The 21,900-nt window shown below is 46.7% G+C and overlaps 1 protein-coding gene across 1 annotated transcript; it reads left to right on the top strand.

Annotated features, from left to right (window-relative positions):
- Position 1: 1 nt before the first annotated feature.
- CAPN1 (calpain 1) lies at positions 2–21,868 on the top strand. Its single transcript, XM_032234305.1, has 20 exons — positions 2–122; positions 2,813–2,931; positions 4,096–4,229; positions 5,309–5,477; positions 6,225–6,308; positions 7,219–7,304; positions 8,242–8,316; positions 9,500–9,660; positions 10,729–10,904; positions 11,020–11,031; positions 14,243–14,454; positions 15,195–15,234; positions 15,486–15,551; positions 16,487–16,544; positions 17,710–17,774; positions 18,087–18,155; positions 18,661–18,739; positions 19,738–19,854; positions 20,458–20,516; positions 21,713–21,868. The coding sequence occupies exons 1-20, from the start codon at positions 2–4 to the stop codon at positions 21,737–21,739; spliced, it is 1,929 nt and encodes a 642-aa protein (XP_032090196.1). The 3' UTR covers positions 21,740–21,868.
- Positions 21,869–21,900: the final 32 nt, after the last annotated feature.

The following is a 21,900-nucleotide window of genomic DNA, read 5'->3' on the forward strand; positions in this document are numbered from 1 at the left end:
CATGCTGTTTCTCGTTCTTCTGTCAACAGCTTTGCCTCTTTCAATCTTTCAGGAAATGTGCCGGAACCCACTTTTCATCGTAGACGGCGCCACACGGACCGATGTTTGTCAGGGAGCTCTGGGTGAGTGGTGGGACCCTAACCCTAACCACAAGGGGTTTCCACATCCTTGGGATCTTTTCTGTCTCCCCACCCAACCCACCCAATCAGACGGGAACCGAAAAGCAACTTAGAACTAAGGGCAGGGGGATTTCCCGACAGTGAGAACAATGAACTCAGTGGAACGGCTTGCCACCATAAATGGTGGGTTCTCCATCAGTGGTGGCTTTTTAAGAAGAGGCTGGACAGCCATTTGTTTGAGATGGGAATAGGGTCTCCGTCCTGAGAAGAGGGGGTTGGACTAGAAGACCTCCAAGGTCCCTTCCAAGTCTGTTAACTCTGTATACAATTCCAGCCAAATGGTTATCCAACATCTTCTTAAAAACCTCCAGTGTTGGAGCATTCACAACTTCTGGAGGCAACACCCGTTCCACTGATTGATTTTTCTCACGGTCGGGAAATCCTTTCTTAGTCCTAGGTTGGATCTGCCTCTGAGCAGCTTCTAACCGTTTCTTCTGGCCCCAGAAGTTGCAGGGAATTCCCCCCGCCCCCTTTCTGGTTGTTTCCACACCCTCCTCTCAATTATCTGATCAGCGGCTGCCTAGCGCTGCCACCCCACCCTTTGGCACCCAGCCAACTTTGGGGCTAAAGGACAGGTTGAAGCTTGTAGCAATTCCAGACGCATTTGCCAGTTCTACCACCCCTCCGTGGTCCTTCCTGTTGTGGCCCAACCGCAGAGCTGGCAGCAGATTCGGACAGTGAGGAGGTTGGGGAGGAACATTCCCCTTTGTCCAGGAAAATTTAAAAAAGACCACGAAAACCTCCAGAGCTTAGAACAGACATTACATACAGGTAGTCCTCCACTTCCGACCATAACTGAGCCTGAAATTCCGGTCATAAAGTGGATTCATCACCGCAGGTTGTAAATTAATAGGTAGATCCACTTTGAGGAGTATGGCAGAGCAGGGATGCTGAGGGTGTTTTAATCACCTCGTAGAGTTTGGATGCAATGAACTTCTTGCCAGTGCTGTTCCATGACCACAACCTGGGAAATTAAAAAAATGGGGGGGGGGGCAATATAACTTCAATTCCCAGAATCCCCCAGCCAGCATGCTTCAGCTCCCAGGATCCCTCAGCTTCCAAGGTTTAAAGCGAGTGGACTTCAACTCCCAGAATCCCCCAGCTAGCATGCTTTAAGATGGGTAGACTTCAGCTCCCAGGATTCCTCAGCCTCCATTCTTTAAAATGAGTGGACTTCAATTTTCAGAATCCCCCAGCTAATGCGCTCTAAAAGGGATGTGTTGTAGCCAGCCAGCAGTCAGCAGAGTTGGCAGCAGATTCGGACAGTGAGAAGGTTGGGGAGGAAGATGGGCCAGTCCTGGAGTCTGGGGAAGGCTCTGAGGAGGGCTCTGTGTCGGAGGCAGAGAGGGGGCCAGAGCCATCTGACAGTTATCAGCTGCCTTCGGAGTCAGACATCAGTGAGGCAGAAGAACAGCTGGAGCCTGTTCCCAGTGTCCGCATGCGCAGAGCTGCCAGACGAAGGGAACAGCTAAAGAACAGGGGTCGACTTGGGAGGAAGGCCACAGATGGACGGTGAATGGCCCCTCCCAGAGGGAATAAAAGAGGAGCGAAAGGGGAGTGGAGCTTGCAGGAGGCATTTAGTTCATTCCTGCATTCTTACCAAGTATTGCGGCGTCTGAAAGATACCGGCCTGGCCTTTCTCCAAGCCTGATCAAAGTCGGTAATTGTAAACTATCTTGAAAGACTATGGGAGAGGAAAGACTTTTGTGGGAGAGGAATTCACCGTCAATTCAATAAAAGGGGTTTATATGGATGAGGATTCGGCTTTGTGCAGTTGGGGAAGCCGAGGTCAGAAGACTTCCCGATCGATCGTGAGCCTACAAAATTGCAAACCAATTGGAAGATGCATCTTGCACGCAAACCCCGGCTTGGCTTAAGCGTAGTGTGTCCAACAAGCCACAACTGGCTGGGTTTCCAAACAACACAGCCTTTCAAACTGACAAGATGTGTGAATCAGGTCGCAACCAAGTCAACCAAGCAAGCAAACTTTTGTGGCCCAGCATTCTTGATCGATAGAAGCACTGTGAGTTTTATTTGATTTAGTTTGTCTAGTCTTGTCTGGATATGTCGAGAATGGATCCGGCGAGCTTTCGTATACAAAAATTAGGCCTTTTTAATCTATGTGAGTCTATATGGATTTAGAGTAAAGATAAACTTACAATTTGCAACCAGAATTGTGGTTGTCCTAAGTTGTGCCAGTCATTAAATGGGTTACCACATAACCGCATCCACGTTTGCGGCCATGTTTTTAGTGGTCGTTAAGCGAATACTGACGTCATTAAGCAAATGGATGATCTGTAAAACACTTTCTAAATTGTGGATGATGCAAATGGCTGTATAGTAATTTTCCCCTCCTGGAAACTGATGTATATTTCTAGTTTCGGCAGAGGGGGTGGATAATCTATATTCGATGAAACAAAAGTTGCCTTCGGAAGTTGTGGGAGCTTCATCCCTGGAGGCTTTCAAGAAGAGACTGAACTGCCATCTGTCAGAAAGGGTGTAGGGTTTCCTGCTTGGGCAAGGGGGGGGGGGTTGGACTAGATGGCCTCCAAGGTCCCTTCTGACCCTGTTATTCCATGTTCTAATTTTTATGGGCTTTTTCTGGCTGAATTTTCTGCTATCGTTCTCTTTAGGGGACTGTTGGCTGTTAGCTGCCATTGCGTCACTCACGCTGAACGACCCCCTTCTCCATCGCGTGGTCCCCCACGGACAAAGCTTCCAGAACGGATATGCTGGTATCTTCCACTTCCAGGTAAATACCTCCCCCATCCTTTGTCCAGGGCCTACGGATTCATCTCTTCTTTCTTTTATTTCTACCCTATGACTATCATTAAGTGTTGTACCTTAAGATTCTTGACGAATGTATCTTGTCTTTTTATGGACACTGAGAGCATAATGCACCAAAGACAAATTCCTTGAGTGTCTAATCACACTTGGCCAATAAAGAATTCTATTCTATTCTATTCCATTCCATTCCATATTATCTATTCTATTCTAAATTCTATTCTATTCCATTCCATTCCATATTATCTATTCTATTCTAAATTCTATTCTATTCCATTCCATTCCATATTATCTATTCTATTCTAAATTCTATTCTATTCTATTCCATTCCATATTATCTATTCTATTCTAAATTCTATTCTACTCCATTCCATTCCATATTATCTATTCTATTCTAAATTCTATTCTATTCCATTCCATTCCATATTATCTATTCTAAATTCTATTCTATTCTATTTTATTCTATTCTATTTTGAAATACAAGCAGGGTATTCCAACCAGAATTATAACGGGGAGTTGTATAGCTCTATATGCATCATAACTTTCCACTAGCAGAATCTTGCAAATTCCCCATCACCTTTAGAGTGAGAAAAACTACAGGTAGTCCCCGACTTACGACCGTTCACCTAGTGACTGTTCAAAGTTACCTCATTGAAAAAAAGCAACTTATGACTGTTTTTCACAGTTACGAACTTTGCAGCATCCCCTCAGTCACATGCTTGAAATTCAGAGGCTTGGCAACTGTCTCATAGTTATGACGGTCACAGTGATCCCCTTTTGCGACCTTCCGACAAGCCAAGTCACTGAGGAAGCTATTTACCAACCGTGTCACTAACGTAACTGCAGTGATTCACTTAACAACGGTGGCAAGGAAGGTTCGTAAAAACGGGACAAAACTCACTTCACAACAGTCTTGCTTAGCAACAGAAACTTTGGGTTCAGTGGTGGTCGTAGATCGAGGACCACCTGGATTGACCAAAGGCACTTAAAAAAAAGGGCCGAGATTGTTGGTTTATTACGGTTGCACAATTGTGGTCTATTATTATCACACGTTTCCTTAACAGAACAGCCACTGAGTCCGGCTGACCTGCAAATTTAGGATTCCTGACTTCTTTTTGCCTTCTGAAAACAGATCTGGCAGTTTGGGGAATGGATAGATGTGGTGGTGGACGATTTGCTCCCGACGAAAGACGGCAAGCTGGTCTTCGTTCATTCAGCCGAAGGGAACGAGTTCTGGAGCGCCCTGCTCGAAAAAGCTTACGCCAAGTACGTATCGTTTTATTTTCCTTTTTGGGGGGAGTAGAGGGGATGAGGAGGAAGGTGTTTCAGAGTTGATCTTAGCCGTCAGAAGATTTGGCATTCTTCCACCCTCTTCCAAGAATTGGCTTCTGGAGGGGGACTCCATGTTCCCCGCCTGAGAAATGGGCAGAGAAATTGCAGCCTGATGGTCTGTGATTTCATATGACACCAACAGGAATCATGCAGTCAGTGATATACAACAGTAATAAAACAGGGGTCCCCACCCCCGAGTCTGTAGACCAGTACTGGCCTGCGGCCCATCGGGAACTGGTCTGCAGAAGTGATGGGTGTGGGAAGCTCCATTGGCTCAAGCAGCATGAAACCATCCCTTCTCCCCCGACCACCGCCACAGCTGCCAGTCCACAGAGCCAGAAAGGTCGGGGATCACTGTAATAAAACACATTATCATCATCATCATCTTCTTTTAATGGCCCCATAATCCCCTGTGGGGTGGAGTCTGGCCAACTGTATGGAGCTGGTAGAATGTTTTACTGGCCGGATGATCTTCCTGTCGCCAATGCGGAGTTATATTCAGCATCTATATTCTCATGGTGCCGAGAGAGAGGAATATCTGCCTCTACCAAGGATCGAACTCACAAGCCTCCTGATTGTGAGGCCAGAGCTCCACCTCTAGGCCACCGCACCACTCGGAAGAGCCGAGGTGGCGCAGTGGTTAGGGTGCAGTACTGCAGGCCACTTCAGCTGACTGTTATCTGCAGTTCAGCAGTTCTAATCTCACCGGCTCAAGCTTGACTCAGCCTTCCATCCTTCCGAGGTGGGTGAAATGAGGACCCAGACTGTGGGGGCAATATGCTGACTCTGTAAACCGCTTAGAGAGGGCTGAAAGCCCTATGAAGCGGTATATAAGTCTAACTGCTATTGCTAACTGCTATCTAACGAAACACATTATATACTGTACATATAATCACAAATATAAGTCTTAAGTGCAGCACCAGCAAACAACAGTATTAAATTAAGGTTCGAGCCGTGATAACATCACCCTCGTGTGGCCATGGGATAGATGCTATGATTCGATGTCTCCCTAGGGTGAATGGCTGCTATGAGGCCTTATCTGGAGGAAGCACCTCCGAGGGGTTTGAGGACTTTACAGGAGGGGTGACCGAGTGGTACGATCTCCGGAAGCCTCCCAGCGACCTTTTCCAGATCATTTTGAAAGCCCTGGAGAGAGGATCTCTTATGGGATGCTCCATTGACGTGAGTACATTGGGGAGGTCATCTTGCCTTCGCTTAAAGATGGGCATCTTAGCAAGAGGGGCACAGGTGGGTCGACTCCTAAGAGAAGAGAAGATGAGAAGGTAGGATAAGGCGAGTTTAAGATAAGATGATAGGAGGGAAGGGAAGGTAGGAGAGGAGAGAGGTTAAGGTAAGGCAAGATTAAGATAAGATGATAGGAGGGGAGAGTAGAGAAGAGAAGGTGGTAATGTAAGGTAATATAAGGTAGGCTAGGATAGGAATAAGATAAGGTAAGATAACTTTTATTGTCACTTTTTTTCAGTGAATACATTGGCACCCATTAAAAAATGAAATTATGATGCCTGCTCTCATTATTTTATTATTTATTGAATTGTTATGCAAGGAGACAAAGCAAGTAAATATAATTAAAACATGGACACATCAAAATTACACAGATTAAAATATTAAAGGCTGTACTAAAACCAGAGGGAATAGATGGACTTCTATAGCGAGTCCTTGAGTTACAACCATGATTATGATCATCTCAATCATAATTCATGACAGTCTTAAGTCAGATCATCCACAAGACCGACCAGATTTTACAGTCAATCGTTAAGCAAATGCTGCGGAAGTCTGTTGTGACTTCAGACTGGTTGTAAGTTGAGGACTACCTGTAGTAGCTCCGTTCCACTTCTTTGTGGGCATTCAAAATTTGTGATGTGGGTGTTTCCTCTTCTAACCCTTCTTCCTTCCCATTTTGAATTCCAGATCACCAGTGCATTTGACATGGAAGCCGTCACTTTCAAGAAACTGGTGAAGGGCCATGCTTACTCAGTCACCGGAGGTGAGCAGGTGAGAATCGTTAAACCATCATAAGAACCAAACTAGAAAGCGAAGAGTAACGTCAAGCCCAAGGGAAATCAGGAGATCCAGGCCGTTCAAATGGATGTAAAGATTTATCATAAGCTTAAGGTCTCTACGAGAACCTGAACTACTAACAGCCAAGGGAAATTAGCGGGAGATAAGGAATTCATGGTGGGCTGGACTTAGGTCTCTAGTGGGTGCGAAGGGATTCATGACTGGTGACCCATTTGACCCTTTGCGCTCAGTTGGCCATCTCCTATAGAAGCATAATATCGCATGCCATGTACAGGTAGTCCTCGAGTTACAACATTCGTTTAACAGCCATTTGAAGTTACAGCAGCCCTGACGTAGGACTGGTCCTCATACTTATGACCGTTGCAGCATCCCCGATGGTCCCACGCTCAAAATTTGGGCGGTTGGCAACTGTTACAAAATATATTTTACAATAGTTACCGCATCCCAAGGTCATGTGATCACCCTGTGGGACTTTCCCAGCGGGCTTTCGACAAGCGAAGTTAATAAGGGAAGCCAGGTTCACTGAATGACCGTATGATTCACTTAACAACTGCAAGGATTTGCTTAACGGCCGGGGGCCCCCAAAAAAAGGTTGTAAAATCAGGCACAACTCACTTAACGGCCCCCTTGCTTAGCAATTTGGAATTGCGGCCTAATTGGGGTTGTAAGTTGAGAATTACTACCTGTAACGTGATTTTTCTCAGGAATTTATTCTTTGGCACTAAGAACCACTCCAGGGTTAAGGTTTGCACTCAGCAATCAAGACATCAACTTGCTCACTTCTGGTTTCTGTCTTAAGAATCGGACTGGCTGTGGTTTAATTGCATAAAACCACCATGATGGGAATTCATTGACTCTTGACAATCTCTGCTTTCTGATATAGATCAACTACCGAGGACAGCGCGTCAACCTGATCCGGATCCGGAACCCTTGGGGAGAGGTGGAATGGACGGGAGCATGGAGTGACAGGTGAAACTACAGCTCCCAGCATCCTTTTGTCCTGAGGTGGCCTTGCCAATCACCAGAATGAATGAAGCAGAATTATCCATTCATTTCCATCAAAGTTCCTCAGTCTTAAAATAGAAAGATAAATTAGTATTTCTCAACCTTGGTGGCTTTAAGAGGGGTGGGCTTAGCAATAGCAGCTAGACTTATATACCGCTTCATAGGGCTTTCAGCCCTCTCTAAGCGGTTTACAGAGTCAGCATATCGCCCCCCACAGTCTGGGGCCTCATTTCACCCACCTCGGAAGGATGGAAGGCTGAGTCAACCTTGAGCCGGTGAGATTAGAACCGCTGAACTGCAGATAACAGTCAGCTGAAGTGGCCTGCAGTACTGCACCCTAACCACTGCGCCACCTTGGGCTTCAGCTCCCAGAATTCCCCCGTCAGCCTGCTTTAAGAGGGGTGGACTTCCACTCCCAGAATTCCTCAGGCAGCCATTTTGCATGCTGGCTGGGGAACTCTGGGAGTTGAAGTCCATGTATCTTAAAGCCGCCAAAGTTGGAAAACATTAGAATAGACCAACCCAGAGCTTATCAATCAATCCTTTTGTGTTTGTGTGTGGTCTCCCTACCTGTTCTCAAAACATCCCTGGGCATCATACTTAATGAACATTTTAATAAGCTAGAATCCGACCCAGCTCTCTGTAGTGTAGAGAGTTTTACCATTTAAGTCTTATCGATAAACGATAAACTCGAAAAACCAGGCCCAGTGAAATTTGGTGCTCAAGAGCTTGTTTCTGGTTTCCTTGTTTGTTTACATAATTTAAATTTTACAAGCTTCTGCCAGTTTCTTTTTCTGGCCGGCCTCATTAACCATCCTCAGCCTGGCTAAAATCTGTTTTTTTCCCTCTGGTGAATTTAAGGAGCCTTTTCACAACCCTTCTTTTTATTTTGTTTTAACAGTTCTGGAGAGTGGAATGCAGTGGAGCCGGCTGTGGGGCAGCAGCTGAGAGTGAAAATGGAGGATGGGGAATTTTGGTAGGTCCTGGCTTTTACCTGAGTTTTAGCAGGACATTAAATATTTAAAATGAACAACTAATGGGGAAGATGCCACCGCCGTACTGTCACATGGGGTGGTTTTTAATTTTGTAACGAGTGTTAATATTATTTTAATATTTATGATTTTTATTTTTTAGCTGCCTGGATTTGCTTTTCAGCACAAGTGGGGGGTGTATGGAAGGAAGGAAAGAGGGAAGAGAGGAAGAAAAGAAAAGAAGAAGAGGGAAAGGAAGGAAGAGACAATGGAGGGAAAAGAGGAAGTAAAGAAAGAAGAGGGAAAGGAAGGAAAGAAGAGGGGAAGGAAGGAAGAGGGGAGGGAGGAAGGAAACAAAGGAAGAAGGGGGAAAGGAAGGAAGAGAGTGGAGGGAGAAGAGGAAGTAAAGAAAGAAGAGGGAAAGGAAGGAAAGAAGAGGGAAGGAAGGAAGAGGGAAGGAAGGAAGAGGGGAGGGAGGGAGGAAAGAAAGGAAGAAAGAAGAGGGGACGGAAGGAAAGAAGAGGGGAAGGAAAGAAGAGGAAGGAAGGAAGAGGGGAGGGAGGGAGAAAAGAAGGGGAGGGAGGGAAGGAAGGGACAATTGAGATAGGTAGGTAGGTAGGTAAGTAGGTAGGTAGATTGATAGATAAACAGATATAGATAAATAGAAAGATAAACAAAGATAAACAAAGATACATGATAGATAGATAGATTGATAAACAGATATAGATAAACAGAAAGATAAACAGATAGATGATAGATTGATAGATAGATTGATAGATAAACAGATATAGATAAATAGAAAGATAAACAAAGATAGATTATAGATAGATAGATAGATAGATAGATAGATAGATAGATAGATAGATAGATAGATAGATAGATAGATAAAAGTTATAACACTTATTTCAATGAGGTGAATTAATGATTGCGATATCTGGCCTTGGATGGTGGACAGCTAACTTCTTTTTTTTTTTCTAAAAAATAAAATAAATGCATGAGTCATTTGAAAAAAATCTGTGTTATTGGTGTGTGTGTGTGTGCGTGCGCGGACACTATTTTTCTAATATCACGAGAGATTCCCAAGTTCTCCCTCCTCCCCGACAAACATCTGAAGCCTACAGGTTCTGCTCTCCTGTTGTAACTTTGCACTCTTCAACTTCGGAATTCCCTTCTTCCCTTTGCTCGCAGGATGTCCTTCCAAGATTTCCTCCGTGAGTTTAACCGCCTGGAGATCTGCAACCTCACCCCCGATGCCCTGAAGGCTCGCAAATTCCGAAAATGGAACACCACGCTGTATGATGGCACCTGGCGACGAGGGAGCACGGCTGGGGGCTGCAGGAATTTCCCAGGTATCTCCCGTGGCAGAGGGAGCGAACGAATGGTCTCCTGCAAACTCCACTCCCCTTTCGCTCCTCTTTTATTTCCTCTGGGAGGGGCCATTCATTGTCCACCTGTGGCCTTCCTCTCAAGTCGACCCCTGTTCTTTAGCTCTTCCCTTCGTCTGGAAGCTTTGCGCATGAGCACACTGGGGAACAGGCTCCAGCTGTTCTTCTGCCTCACTGATGTCTGACTCCGAAGGCAGCTGATAACTGTCAGACGGCCCTGGCCCCCTCTCTGCCTCCGACACAGAGCTCCCCTCAGAGCCTTCCCCAAACTCCAGGACTGGCCCAGGTTCCTCCCCAACCCTCCTCACTGTCTGAGTCTGCTGCCAGCTTCACTGGCCACTGGAGGGCCACAACGCCACCTCTCAGGGTTGTTGTGAGCAGAAGGAAGAGGAGGAAGGAATATTAGATACATTTGCCACCTTGAGTTACTTATAAATCAATAAAGGCAGGATAGAAATCCAATAAAAGAATTGGAGGGGACCTTGGAGGTCTTCTAGTCCCACCCCTTGCTCAAGCTCTAATAAATAATATATTTTTTAAAAACCCTGCAAGAATAAACCCACATCTCTTTCCAGCCCGACAGTCATCATGAAACGCAGGGGAAATTGTTAAGGGAGCTATGTACGTGTGGGATGCGAAGCTGTTGAGTTCACTGTTTGAATTAGCAAGGAATCTGCGAGTTATCGTCCATTCGTTCCAACAACAGTTCCGAGTTATGGCAGTGCTGGAAAAAAACAAAACAGCTTACGACCAGCGCTCAAAGTTGGGTTGACCAGTGTTGGTTGATCTGCTTTACGACTATTACAAGAGAAGTTTAATTTCCGGGGTGCAGTATGGTTGTAAATCAAGGACTGCTGTCCTGCTTTACGACCCTTGCAACAGGACTGTAATTTCCAGGGTGCATTATGGTCGTAAATCGAGGACTACCTGTGTGCAAGACATGTTAAGGGGCCCCTGGCCAATGCCTGACCACGCCGATCTTTCGCGCTGGCCTTCTTCCATCTTCTTCTCCCGCGCTCTCTCCTCCTGCAGCCACGTTCTGGATTAACCCCCAGTTTAAAATTCGCCTTGAGGAGGTCGATCACGAGGACGAGGATGGGCGGAGAGAGCCCGGCTGCAGCTTCCTTTTGGCCCTGATGCAGAAAAACCGTCGCAAAGAGAGGCGGTTCGGGAAGGACATGGAGACCATTGGTTACGCCATCTATGAGGTAGTCTCTCCAAAGGGGTTCCCCCCTACCCCGCCTCTCCCCAGAAGTCTCTCTGAACTGGGATGGTTCCTCTTTCGAAACGGGCTGATTTTCTTTTTCTGTTTTTTTTTGCCAGGTGCCCCCGGAGGTATGTTTGCAAAGAGCTGTTCTGACCTAGGCTCCCCCCCCAAAAGTCCTGGTCCCGACAACCCCCCCTTTTATTAAACGAACGTGAATTCCTCTCCTTCACATCCAGCCAAGGCCTGGCAAACAGTCTTTCAAAGGAGTATTTATGGTCACAGACTTATCTAGCTTGGAAAGCTGCCTTGTCAATATTTTCCCAAACGAGGGGCTGTGCAAGGAAAGACTCTGGGCACAGAGTCTCTGAGATTCAGAGCGGACAAAATTGCTCGGTTTCGGTCGGACTTGGACTCCACCCCCGCAGTTCCAGCCGAGGCACAGGAGGATCAAGTAGAACATCTCTGGGTTGAGTTTCAGGACGTTGCCCCCGGGGATGTGGACAAGGCCATGAGGGCTGTAAGTACCTCCACCTGTGTACTGGATCCGTGTCCCTCATGGCTGGTTACTACCAGCAGTGAGGTGACACGAGGCTGGATCCAGGCGGTTGTTACCGCCTCTCTTCGGGAGGGGAACTTCCCCGCCGCACTGAAAGCGGCGGTGGTGAGACCCCTCCTGAAGAAACCATCTTTGGATCCAGCTGTTCTCAATAACTATCGCCCAGTATCCAACCTCCCCTTTCTGGGGAAGGTTGTTGAGAAGGTGGTGGCCTTCCAGCTCCAACGGTCCTTGGAGGAAGCAAATTATCTAGACCCCTTCCAGTCAGGCTTCAGACCCGGTTACAGCACTGAAACCGCTTTGGTCGCATTGACCGATGATCTCTGGAGAGCCAGAGATGGAGGACATTCCTCCATCCTGGTCCTCCTTGACCTCTCAGCGGCTTTCGATACCATCGACCATGGTATCCTTCTGCGACGACTGCGGGAGGTGGGAGTGGGAGGCACCGTCTTGCGGTGGTTCTCCTCCTACCTCTCGGACAGGTCGCAGTCGGTGTTAGTGGGGGGGCAGAGATCGTCGCCTAGGCCCCTAACTTATGGGGTGCCTCAGGGCTCGGTCTTATCCCCCCTACTATTCAACATCTACATGAAACCGCTGGGAGAGATCATCCGCAGGCACGGGATTAGATACCATCAATATGCGGACGATACTCAATTGTATTTGTCCGCCCCGTGCCAACTCAATGAAGCGGCAGACGTGATGAACCGAGGCCTTGAAGCCGTTATGGACTGGATGAGGGTTAACAAGCTTGTGCTCAACCCAGAAAAGACCGAGTGGCTGTTGTGCTTCCCTCCCAAAGATTCGATCAATATTCCATCACTCAGGCTGGGGGGTCAAATTTTATACCCCTCAGAGAGGGTTCGCAACTTGGGAGTCCTCCTGGATTCACAGCTATCGTTTGACCACCACTTGACGGCTGTGACCAGGGGGGCTTTCGCCCAGGTTCGCCTGGTGCGCCAGTTGCGACCCTACCTGAATCGGGAGGCTCTCACAACAGTCACCCGGGCCCTTGTGACCTCTAGGCTGGAATACTGCAATGTGCTCTACATGGGGCTGCCCTTGAAGAGCATCCGGCGACTTCAGCTAGTACAGAACGCGGCCGCGCGAGTGATTGTGGGTGCACCTCGGTTCACCCACATAACACCTATCCTCCGCGAGCTGCGCTGGCTACCTGTCGATCTCCGGATGCGCTTCAAGGTGCTACTAGTCACCCATAAAGCCCTACATGGTAGTGGATCTGGATACTTGAGAGACCGCCTTCTGCCAATTACCTCCCTGCGACCAATAAGATCACATAGATTAGGCCTCCTCCGTATTCCATCGGCCAGCCAGTGTCGGCTGGCAACTACAAGGAGGAGGGCCTTCTCAGTAGTAGCCCCGACCCTTTGGAACGAGCTCCCCGTGGAGATTCGTACCCTCACCACCGTCCAGGCCTTCCGCACAGCCCTTAAGAACTGGCTAGCCCGTCAGGCCTGGGGACAAGGATAGCTGCCCCTCCCGAATGATGAATGTATGTTGCTGACTATTTTATTGTATGTTTCTTTGTCAATGTTTGTTTTCCCTTCCCCTGATTTTGTGTGAGCCGCCCTGAGTCCCCTCAGGGAAAAGGGCGGCATACAAATATTAATAAAATCAAATCAAATCAAATTCACGGACAGATCTTCACACTCCTGAAAACGACCGACCAACCGAATTGTTTCCTGCAAAAGCCCCCTCCCCTTTCGCTCCTCTTTTATGTCCTATGGGAGGGGCCATTCACCGTCCACCTGTGACTTTCCTCCCAAGTCGACCCTGATTTCGGAGCTGTTCTTTTCTTCTGGCAGCTCTGCGCATGTGCACAGTGGGAACAGGCTCCAGCTGCTCTTCTGCCTCACTGATGTCTGACTCCGAAGGCAGCTGATAACTGCCAGACGGCCCTGGCCCCCTCTCTGCCTCTGACACAGAGCCCTCGTCCGAGCCTTCCCCAGTCTCCAGGACTGGCCCAGGTTCCTCCCCAACCCTCCTCACTATCCAAATCTGCTGCCAGATCCACTTGGGTCTCAATGTCAGTAAAGATTTTCCAGGATTCCAGGGCAATAAATCTTTTCCCCAGCATGGAAAGAATAAAACTGGGATTCTAAGATTCTAGACCTCTTCGCTTCAAATATAGAGCAATTGCTGAGTTAAATGTAGTTCAGTCTTTTGCTCAGTGGGGTATAGGTAGACTCCTGCCCTCCCAGTGTAGGTAGTCCTCGACTTATAACCCCTTCATTTAGTGACGGTTCAAAGTTACTACAGCACTCAAAAAAGCGACATGGTTTTTCACACTTACGATCATTGCCGCGTGTGATCCCCTCTTGCGACCTTCTGACAAGCAAAGTCAGCCAGATGCACTTTACAACCGTGTTGCCAACTTAACAACGTGATTCACTTAAGCGTTGTGTCCTGGAAGGTCGTAAAATGGGGCAAAACTCACCTAACCACTGTCTTGCTTAGCAACGGAAATGTGGGTCGTAAGTCGAGGACTACCTGTAATTTTGGGCTGTGTGTGGTCCATGGCTTCAAAAAAAAACACCCTAAGATGCTAGTCCTCATGGTTTTACCAGGCTTAGGAAGGTCCAAATCGACCTATTTCATTCAGCTCTGTGCTTACGATTGACGGAATCTCCATCTTTGAAGGCAAGTCTTGGCTTCTGGATTCCTTTTGATCTCCGGGGGAATCTTAGTGGGAGGGAATCTCTGGCAAAATGGATTTCCTTTTTTTCTTTATTTTTTTTAAAATCTCGATTCCTCTTCCTCGGCAGTGCAAGGGGCAGCCGTCCGTCCATCTGAAGCGGGATTTCTTCCTCTCTAACTCTTCCCGGGCCCGATCGGAGCAGTTCATCAACCTGCGCGAAGTGAGCACTCGTTTTAGGCTGCCCCCCGGGGAATATATCGTGGTCCCGTCGACTTTCGAGCCCAACAAGGAAGGAGACTTCGTAATTCGCGTGTTCTCGGAGAACAAAGCTGGGACGGTGTAAGTCATCCCGTCTTTTTTTTAAGACGATTAGAGGAATGGAGGCTAAAACATACAATGAACGGTTGCAGGAACTGGGTATGTCTAGTTTGATGAAAAGAAGGACTAGGAGAGACATGATAGCAGCCCTCCAATATTTGAGGAGCTGCCACCATTCAACCCCCCCCCCCAAAAAAAAGTACTTATAATCTGGATTCAAAGTTTTGACGGCTGCCAAACTCCACCCCTTGCGATCGTGCAATCATATTACGCTAAGCAAATTTACATCCTACTGTCACAAGATTGCAAGTTAAATTGTTTTGCTGGAAACGCAGCTTCAGTTCTGGTTTTTCTGGAAGAGATGATGATGATGATGGAATTGGAATTGGAATTTATTGCACTTATATGCCGCCCTTTTCCTCGGAGGGGACTCAGGGCGGCTCACAATCCAAATGATGATCTTTATTGGCCAAGTGTGAACAGACACACAAGGAATTTGTCTTCGGTTTTTTAAATTGCAGACAATTAATTATTGTGATGTTCACCTTACAACAACTGTGTTCGCTTAACGACCGCTGAATTAAAAAAAAATAGTCCTAAAATCAGACCAGTCTCGCGGTGACCTGCTTAATGGCCAGCATGGCTTGTGACCATAATTCCAGGCTCAATTGAGATCGTAAAACAGGGGCTATCTGTATTTTTCAAGGAGGTTATTTCTAAGTCATTTTGTTCTTTTGTTTTTAATTTCCGTCCTTCTGCAGGGAGATGGATGATCAGATCCAAGCCAACCTTCCCGATGAGGTAGAAGCTTCCGGTGACAAATTTTTCTCGACATTTGGGGGAATTCAGGAGCAGGAAATAAATGTCCCTTCTCCATTGAAAGGAGAAATACACGTCTTCCTTTAAAGGGAGGCGTATTTCCAAGACGATCCACTTGAGATAAGATGGGTTTTTTTTAATCCGGCTTCCACCGTTGATTTTATCCGTCGGAAGCCAGTTGGGAAATCCAGTCCTCGTTTTCTGACGCCGTCTCCTTTCCCCCGTTTCTCTAGAAAATACTTTCGGAAAGAGAGATCGACGAAGGCTTTAAACAGCTGTTTAAGCAGCTGGCAGGGGCGGTAAGTATGCCAAGATGAAAAGGAGCACCAATTCTAAAAAAAAAATTAAAATTAAAGAATTAAAACTAAAACTTGAGCTGCCAGTAAAAGGGGAGAGAAGGAGGTGGGAGATCATTTTGCCTCTATTTAAATTTGTCTACTTAAAGCGAGAGAGATTCTAATCATTGTCATATAACAACCCCATAATCCCTTGCGGAGTGGAGTCTGGGCAACTTAACGGAGCTTGCAGAGTGTTTTACTGGCCAGATGCCTTTCCTGTCGCCAGGGCAGAGTTTTGTTTAGCAGATAAATTCTCAGTGTGCCCAGAGAGAGAAAAATATCTGCCTCTTCCTAGGATCAAACACACAGCCTCCTGATTGTGAGGCGAGAGCGCCACCTCTAGACCTGTTCAGATACCTTTTCTTTTTCTCTTTTCTTTTTTTTTCGTTTCCTAATTACTTGCATAGGGATTATTCTTTATACTATTTATGTTGTTTGTATTTTTTGTCATGGATTGCACCAATGAGGCTAAAACCAATTTCGCTGTATACATGATTTACAATGACAATAAAGGCTATACTATACTATACTAATACTATACTATACTACACGGACGTGATGGCTCAGCGGCTAAGACGCTGAGCTTGTCGATCAGAAAGGTCGGTAGTTCGGGGGTTTGAATCCCTAGCACCGCGTAACGGGGTGAGCTCCCGTTACTTGTCCCAGCTTCTGCCAACCTAGCAGTTCGAAAGTACATAAAAAATGCAAGTAGAAAAATAGGGACCACCTTTGGTGGGAAGGGAACAGCGTTCCGTGCGCCTTCGGCGTTGAGTCATGCCAGCTACATGACCACGGAGACGTCTTCGGACAGCGCTGGCTCTTCGGCTTTGAAACGGAGATGAGCACCGCCCCCTAGTAACACATGATAATCTAATCTGGTTTACTGTTCCTTCCAGGATATGGAGATCAGCCCACGGGAACTGCAAACCATCCTCAATAGGATAATTGGAAAACGTAAGTGCCTAGATAACATCTCACCTCTCTGTAGCCGTTCTATTTTTTTAATAAACAGTGCCGTAATAAAAGAGAAAAATTATCTGTTTTGCTGCAAATCCTGGAACTTGGGGAAGTGGCGGAGGCTGCTCTCGGCTCAACCCACCTCGCAGGGTTGTTGTGGGTAAAATAGGTGGCAGGAGTATTGGGTTGACCTATATACAGCTAGTCCTCGACTTAACAACCACAATAGAGCTCAGTTGCTAAGCGAGGCATTTAAGTGAATTTTGCTCCATTTTTACCACCTTTCCTGCCATAGTTGTTAAGGAAGTCACTGCAGTTGTTAACTTAGTGACATGGTTGTTAATTGAATCCGGCTTCCCTGTTGACTTTGCTTGTCGAAATGTCGCAAAAGGGGATCATGTAACACTCCCTGGGCCATTGCAACGGTTACAAATAAGAGCCAGTTGCGAAGCATCTAAATTCTGATAACATGCCCATGGGGATGCTGCAGTGGTCATCTTATATATATATAAATGGCTGTGTGTGTGTGTGTGTGTGTGTGTATTCGTTTGTGTGTGTGTGTGTGTGTTCCGGCATAACTCTGGAACGCCTGGAGCAATTTCAACCAAACTTGGTACACAGATGACTTACTCTCTGGAAACAAATACTGTAGGGGTAGGACACCCCTAACACCCCTCGGGGTGTGTGTTCTGTTAAGATACAGCCTGTTGTCCCTTAAAATGGCTTCTACTGTACTGCCGTAAAATGACTTCTACTGTACAGCGCAGCGGAGTTGCCATGGTAACGGCTTCACAGTACTCCACAAGGGGGGGGCAACCTCTGGTAAGGGGGAAAATCCAACATTAGAAATTACGTTTGGTCCAGAGATTTCCCCCCTATAAATAAATACCCGGACGCAATGCTGGGTTATCGGTTAGTAGGTATATAAAATGGTCATTATTCACCTTTTTAGTTTGCTATTGTAACTTTGAACTGTCACTAAACAAACTGTTGTAAGTCGAGGACTACCTTTGTGTATTTATGTATATGTATGTGTGTATGTATGTGTGTGTGTATGTATGTATGTATGTATGTATGTATATGTATATATATACTATACACACACACACACACACACAAAAGGAAGAATAAAGTCATCCTCTTTCTTCGTTGTAAATTGTAGATAAAGACCTCCGCACGAAAGGATTCAGCTTGGAGTCCTGCCGAAGTATGGTGAACCTGATGGATGTATCCTATTTTTCACAGCATGAGAAGGGGAAGCCCCGTTTGTCATTTCAGAGTGGCGGAATCTAACAGAGTTAGACGGGGACTTGGAGATCATCTAGTCCAACCCCCTGCTGAAGCAGGAGACCCCGTACCGTTTCAGACAAATGGCTGCTCAGAGCAAAGCTTCCAACGACGGGAGCATTCGCAACTTCTGGTGGCAAGCTGTTCCACTGATTAATTGTCCCCACAGTCAGGAAATTCCTTTTTCTAAGTGAAGGGTTGGGGGTGAATTTTCTCAAGTGTGTTTTCCTTAACAGCCCCTTCCTCTCTCAGAAAGACGGGAATGGAAAACTCGGTTTGGTGGAGTTTAATGTCCTTTGGAGTAAGATTAAAGAGTATCTGGTACGTTTTCATCCGCTCGGCTGCTTTAAAAGAGCAAACAGAAATATCTTAGCCAAGTTTGCACCAACCATATTTGCGTTCCATTGACTGCTAAAATAATACCTTTCTCAGGGTGTTACGACATTCTCAGCAAAAACGTTTATTATTTTTATTTAGTTTGTCAAACATGTACGAGACAGCAGGTGTAAGTATAAACATGGGCATGGACACAGCTATTGCTATGTAGTAGGTGTAACACAATAACAGGGCTGGAAGGGACCCTGGAGGTCTTCTAGTCCACCCCCCTTGCTCAAGCAGGAAACCCTATAACATTTCAGACATGTTGACCTGGACAGCAGGGAAGAAGAGAATCAGGATTGAAGCTAGGGACTTGGTGTAGATTTGGGGTTTGATTCTTGTTGGTAGTTTTTCTATATATATTTGATTTATTTTTTTTCTCTACAATAAGCTCCTTTATTGCCGTTGAATTTCCCTCTCATTTCTTTTCCCTTTAAAAACTTTTCAGGCAGTCTTCCGGAAGTTTGATTTGGACAAGTCGGGAAGCATGAGTTCCTATGAAATGCGAATGGCTCTGGAATCTACAGGTGACATGCCCGTTTCTTGGAACATTGGGTTTTCTTTCCATTTCTCAGCCGCCCGCGCAGCAGACTAGTCCTCAAGGAGGGCTAAAAAAAACAAAACAACCAGTGATAATTAAAGCCCTGCCAGGTTTTCAATTGGAGGACAAGGATTAATGTAATTTAGCAATAGCAATAGCAGTTAAGACTTATATACCGCTTCATAGGGCTTTCAGCCCTCTCTAAGCGGTTTACAGAGTCAGCATATTGCCCCCAACAATCCGGGTCCTCATTTTACTCACCTTGGAAGGATGGAAGGCTGAGTCAACCTTGAGCCGGTGAGATTTGAACCGCCGAACTGTCGAACTAGCAGTCAGCTGAAGTGGCCTGCAGTACTGCACTCTACCCACTGCGCCACCTCGGCTTAGTCCGATTTGATCCATTGCATTTAAATCCTCTTTAATTACAGTCCTGTGGTGTTGATTGCATTAGGAATGTCTCTTTGGCCCCACATCACCGCAATAAGTGGGGAACCTGGATTGGGTCTCCTGCTATTAATCCTCTGTCTTCACTGTGTGATTCTCAACTTCAGCAACTTTAAGATGGGTGGACTTCAATTCCCAGAAACCCCCAGCGCACAAGCTTTAAGATGGATGAAGTCCCAGAATTCCTCAGCCAGCATGCTTTAAGATGGGTGGGCTTCAATTCCCAGACTCCCCCAGCCAGCATGCTTGAAGATGAGTGGAATTCCCAGAATTGCCTTACTCATGTATTTTTTAAGATGGGTGGGCTTCAGTTCCCAGAGTCCCCCAACCAGCATGCTTGGTGTAAAAGTGGACACCTCCTTAAAGTTGCTGAGGTGGTGAAAATACTGCCTTGAGCTACTATAATCCCAATTGAAAACGTGTGCACTCTGCACACATGTTAATTTTTAGTCTTTTTCTCCCATAGTTCCCCTTTAGTTAATTTCCCCCTAAATGGGAAACTGACATCTCTCTTTGACCCCCCCCCCCCCCCCCCGGCAGGTTTCAAACTGAACAAGAGACTCTACGAGTTGATCATCACTCGCTACGCCGAGCCTGACCTGGCCTTAGATTTCGACAACTTTGTCTGCTGTTTGGTGCGGCTCGAAACCATGTTCCGTGAGTTCTCCCCGTCCCTGGTGTTTGGGGGAGGGAAGGGCATGGCTGAATAACCAGACGATCCCAAATTAAGCCGGCTGATTGTACAGGGAGTCCTCGATTTTACAACCCACAAGCAAGCCTAACAGTTGCATTGCTAAGTGAGACATTTGTTAAGGGGGGGTTCTCTTCATTTTTACGACCATTCTTGCCGCAGTTGTTAAGTAAATCCGGCTCTGCTGGTTAGAAGGTCACAAAAGATGGTTACATACTCTGGAGACATTGCAACTGTCATAAATATGAGCCAGTGGCCAAATGCCTGAATTTTAATCATGTGACCATGAGGATGCTGCAATGGTCATAAGTGTGAAAAATGGATCCCAAGTCACTTTTTTCAGTGCCGTTGTAACTTTGAATAGTCACTAAATGAACAGTTGTAAGTCGAGGATTGCTTGTATTCTCGGTGGCCTCCAGGTTTTACGTTATTTTTCTCTTCTATTAATTACAAGGGTTGGACTAGAAGACCTCCAAGGCCCCTTCCAGCCCTGTGATGCTGTCTTCTAATCTAATGATTTCTGAATGTATTGATTGGTCGATCAATCCTTACCTCTCTTTTCTTTCCAGGATTTTTCCAAGCTCTGGATACGGATAAAGACGGGATTGTCACATTTGACTTGATTAAGGTAACCACATCAGAGTGTCCAGATAGTTAGGCCTACAGTTTCCAACCTTGCTGGCTGGGGCATTCTGGGAGTTGAAGTCCACTTATCTTAAAGCATGCTGTCTACGATAGCGGTCACCAAGTTTTGGTGTCCGCAGAAAAATTATTTGCATTTTTTATATTGCACTCAATCAGGGGTCCTCAAACGCCCCTGGGACGGAAATGTGCAATGAACGCTTGTGTTGCTGCAGGGAGTCTCTCCCTTTCGGGGTCTTTTTGTGTGGGTCGGAGGGGGGCAGAAATTCAAACTTGGGGTCTGCTTCAGCCTCCTGGTGGGGGGCTTTGGGCAAAGGCTGGAGGGAAGCACCGCTGGTGATGAAGAGCCGGAGAGCCTCGTTCCAGTGGGGCTGCATCATGGCCTGGAACTGGCTGACCATCTCAGCCCACTGAGTCTCCAGGCACTGGCACCTGGCTTGTACTCGCGCAGGCCTTCCCTCTGCTTGGAAAGCCTATGCTCCTAGTCCTCAGTGAGGTGCTTCTGCTGAGCCTCCTCCTCGGTCCGATCCAATTTGAACTGAGCTGTTTTGCCAACTCTTTCTCCTGGTGGCTGCTTAGCTCCAGCAACTGCTTCCTGTTGGGGCCCTAAGGAGCCCGGGCGGGCAGGCATGGAGGGGCTGGGAGGGGAGGGGCGAGTAGAGGCTGGCGAGGCACCCCTCAAAGTAAGTGACATTGAGTTGGCCACGCCCACCCAGTCACATGACCACCTAGCCACGCCTACCCAGCCTAGCAGATCATATTAGTGGTCCGCAGGATTTAAAATTATGAATTTAGTGGTCCCTGAGGTCTGAAAGGTTAAATACGGTAACTCTGTTGAGTGCACTGAGAATAGATTTGGGAACGGGGTGTGCAAATTCACACTTGTAGGGCCCTTGCAACAAATTTGGAGCAAATTTGCACGCAGGGCACACTTTCCTCTTCTTTGTCCCTTTATCCTTTCTTTTCCTCTTCCCTCCCCAGCCCTCTTCCTCTTGTGCTGTGTCTTTCCACTTCTGATCCCAAACGCTTGGATATTTGTAACCTCTTGGACCAGCCCTTTGGGGGGCCAAAGTGTGAAATGCAGAATGCTCTCAAAGACCCCTTTTCTGGGGGGGGAATGGGGGATCTTTTTTGGTTGTGGCATTGTTGGGGGAAAAAAAATCTCTGTGTTTTTTTTCACAGTGGATACAACTGACCATGTTTGCCTGAAAAAGATGCGGATCACATCCTGTGCAATTATTTGGACTTTTCTTCTCGCTGGACATTTTATTTTGAAAGTGGAGGAGATTCTTAACCTGCAAGTGCCTTGCGTTAACGCTTTTCGCAGCTTTCTGTTACAAGTAGAGGACACACACACACACACACACACA

Source organism: Thamnophis elegans, chromosome 17 (genome assembly GCF_009769535.1).
Source record: "Thamnophis elegans isolate rThaEle1 chromosome 17, rThaEle1.pri, whole genome shotgun sequence".
NCBI lineage: Eukaryota > Metazoa > Chordata > Lepidosauria > Squamata > Colubridae > Thamnophis > Thamnophis elegans.

Coding starts and splice junctions, on each gene's coding strand:
- CAPN1 (XM_032234305.1), top strand. CDS start 2: ATGCTGTTTCTCGTTCTTCTGTCAACAGCTTTGCCTCTTTCAATCTTT. Junction 123..2,812: donor TGTTTGTCAGGGAGCTCTGG/GTGAGTGGTGGG, acceptor CGTTCTCTTTAG/GGGACTGTTGGCTGTTAGCT. Junction 4,230..5,308: donor CTCGAAAAAGCTTACGCCAA/GTACGTATCGTT, acceptor ATGTCTCCCTAG/GGTGAATGGCTGCTATGAGG.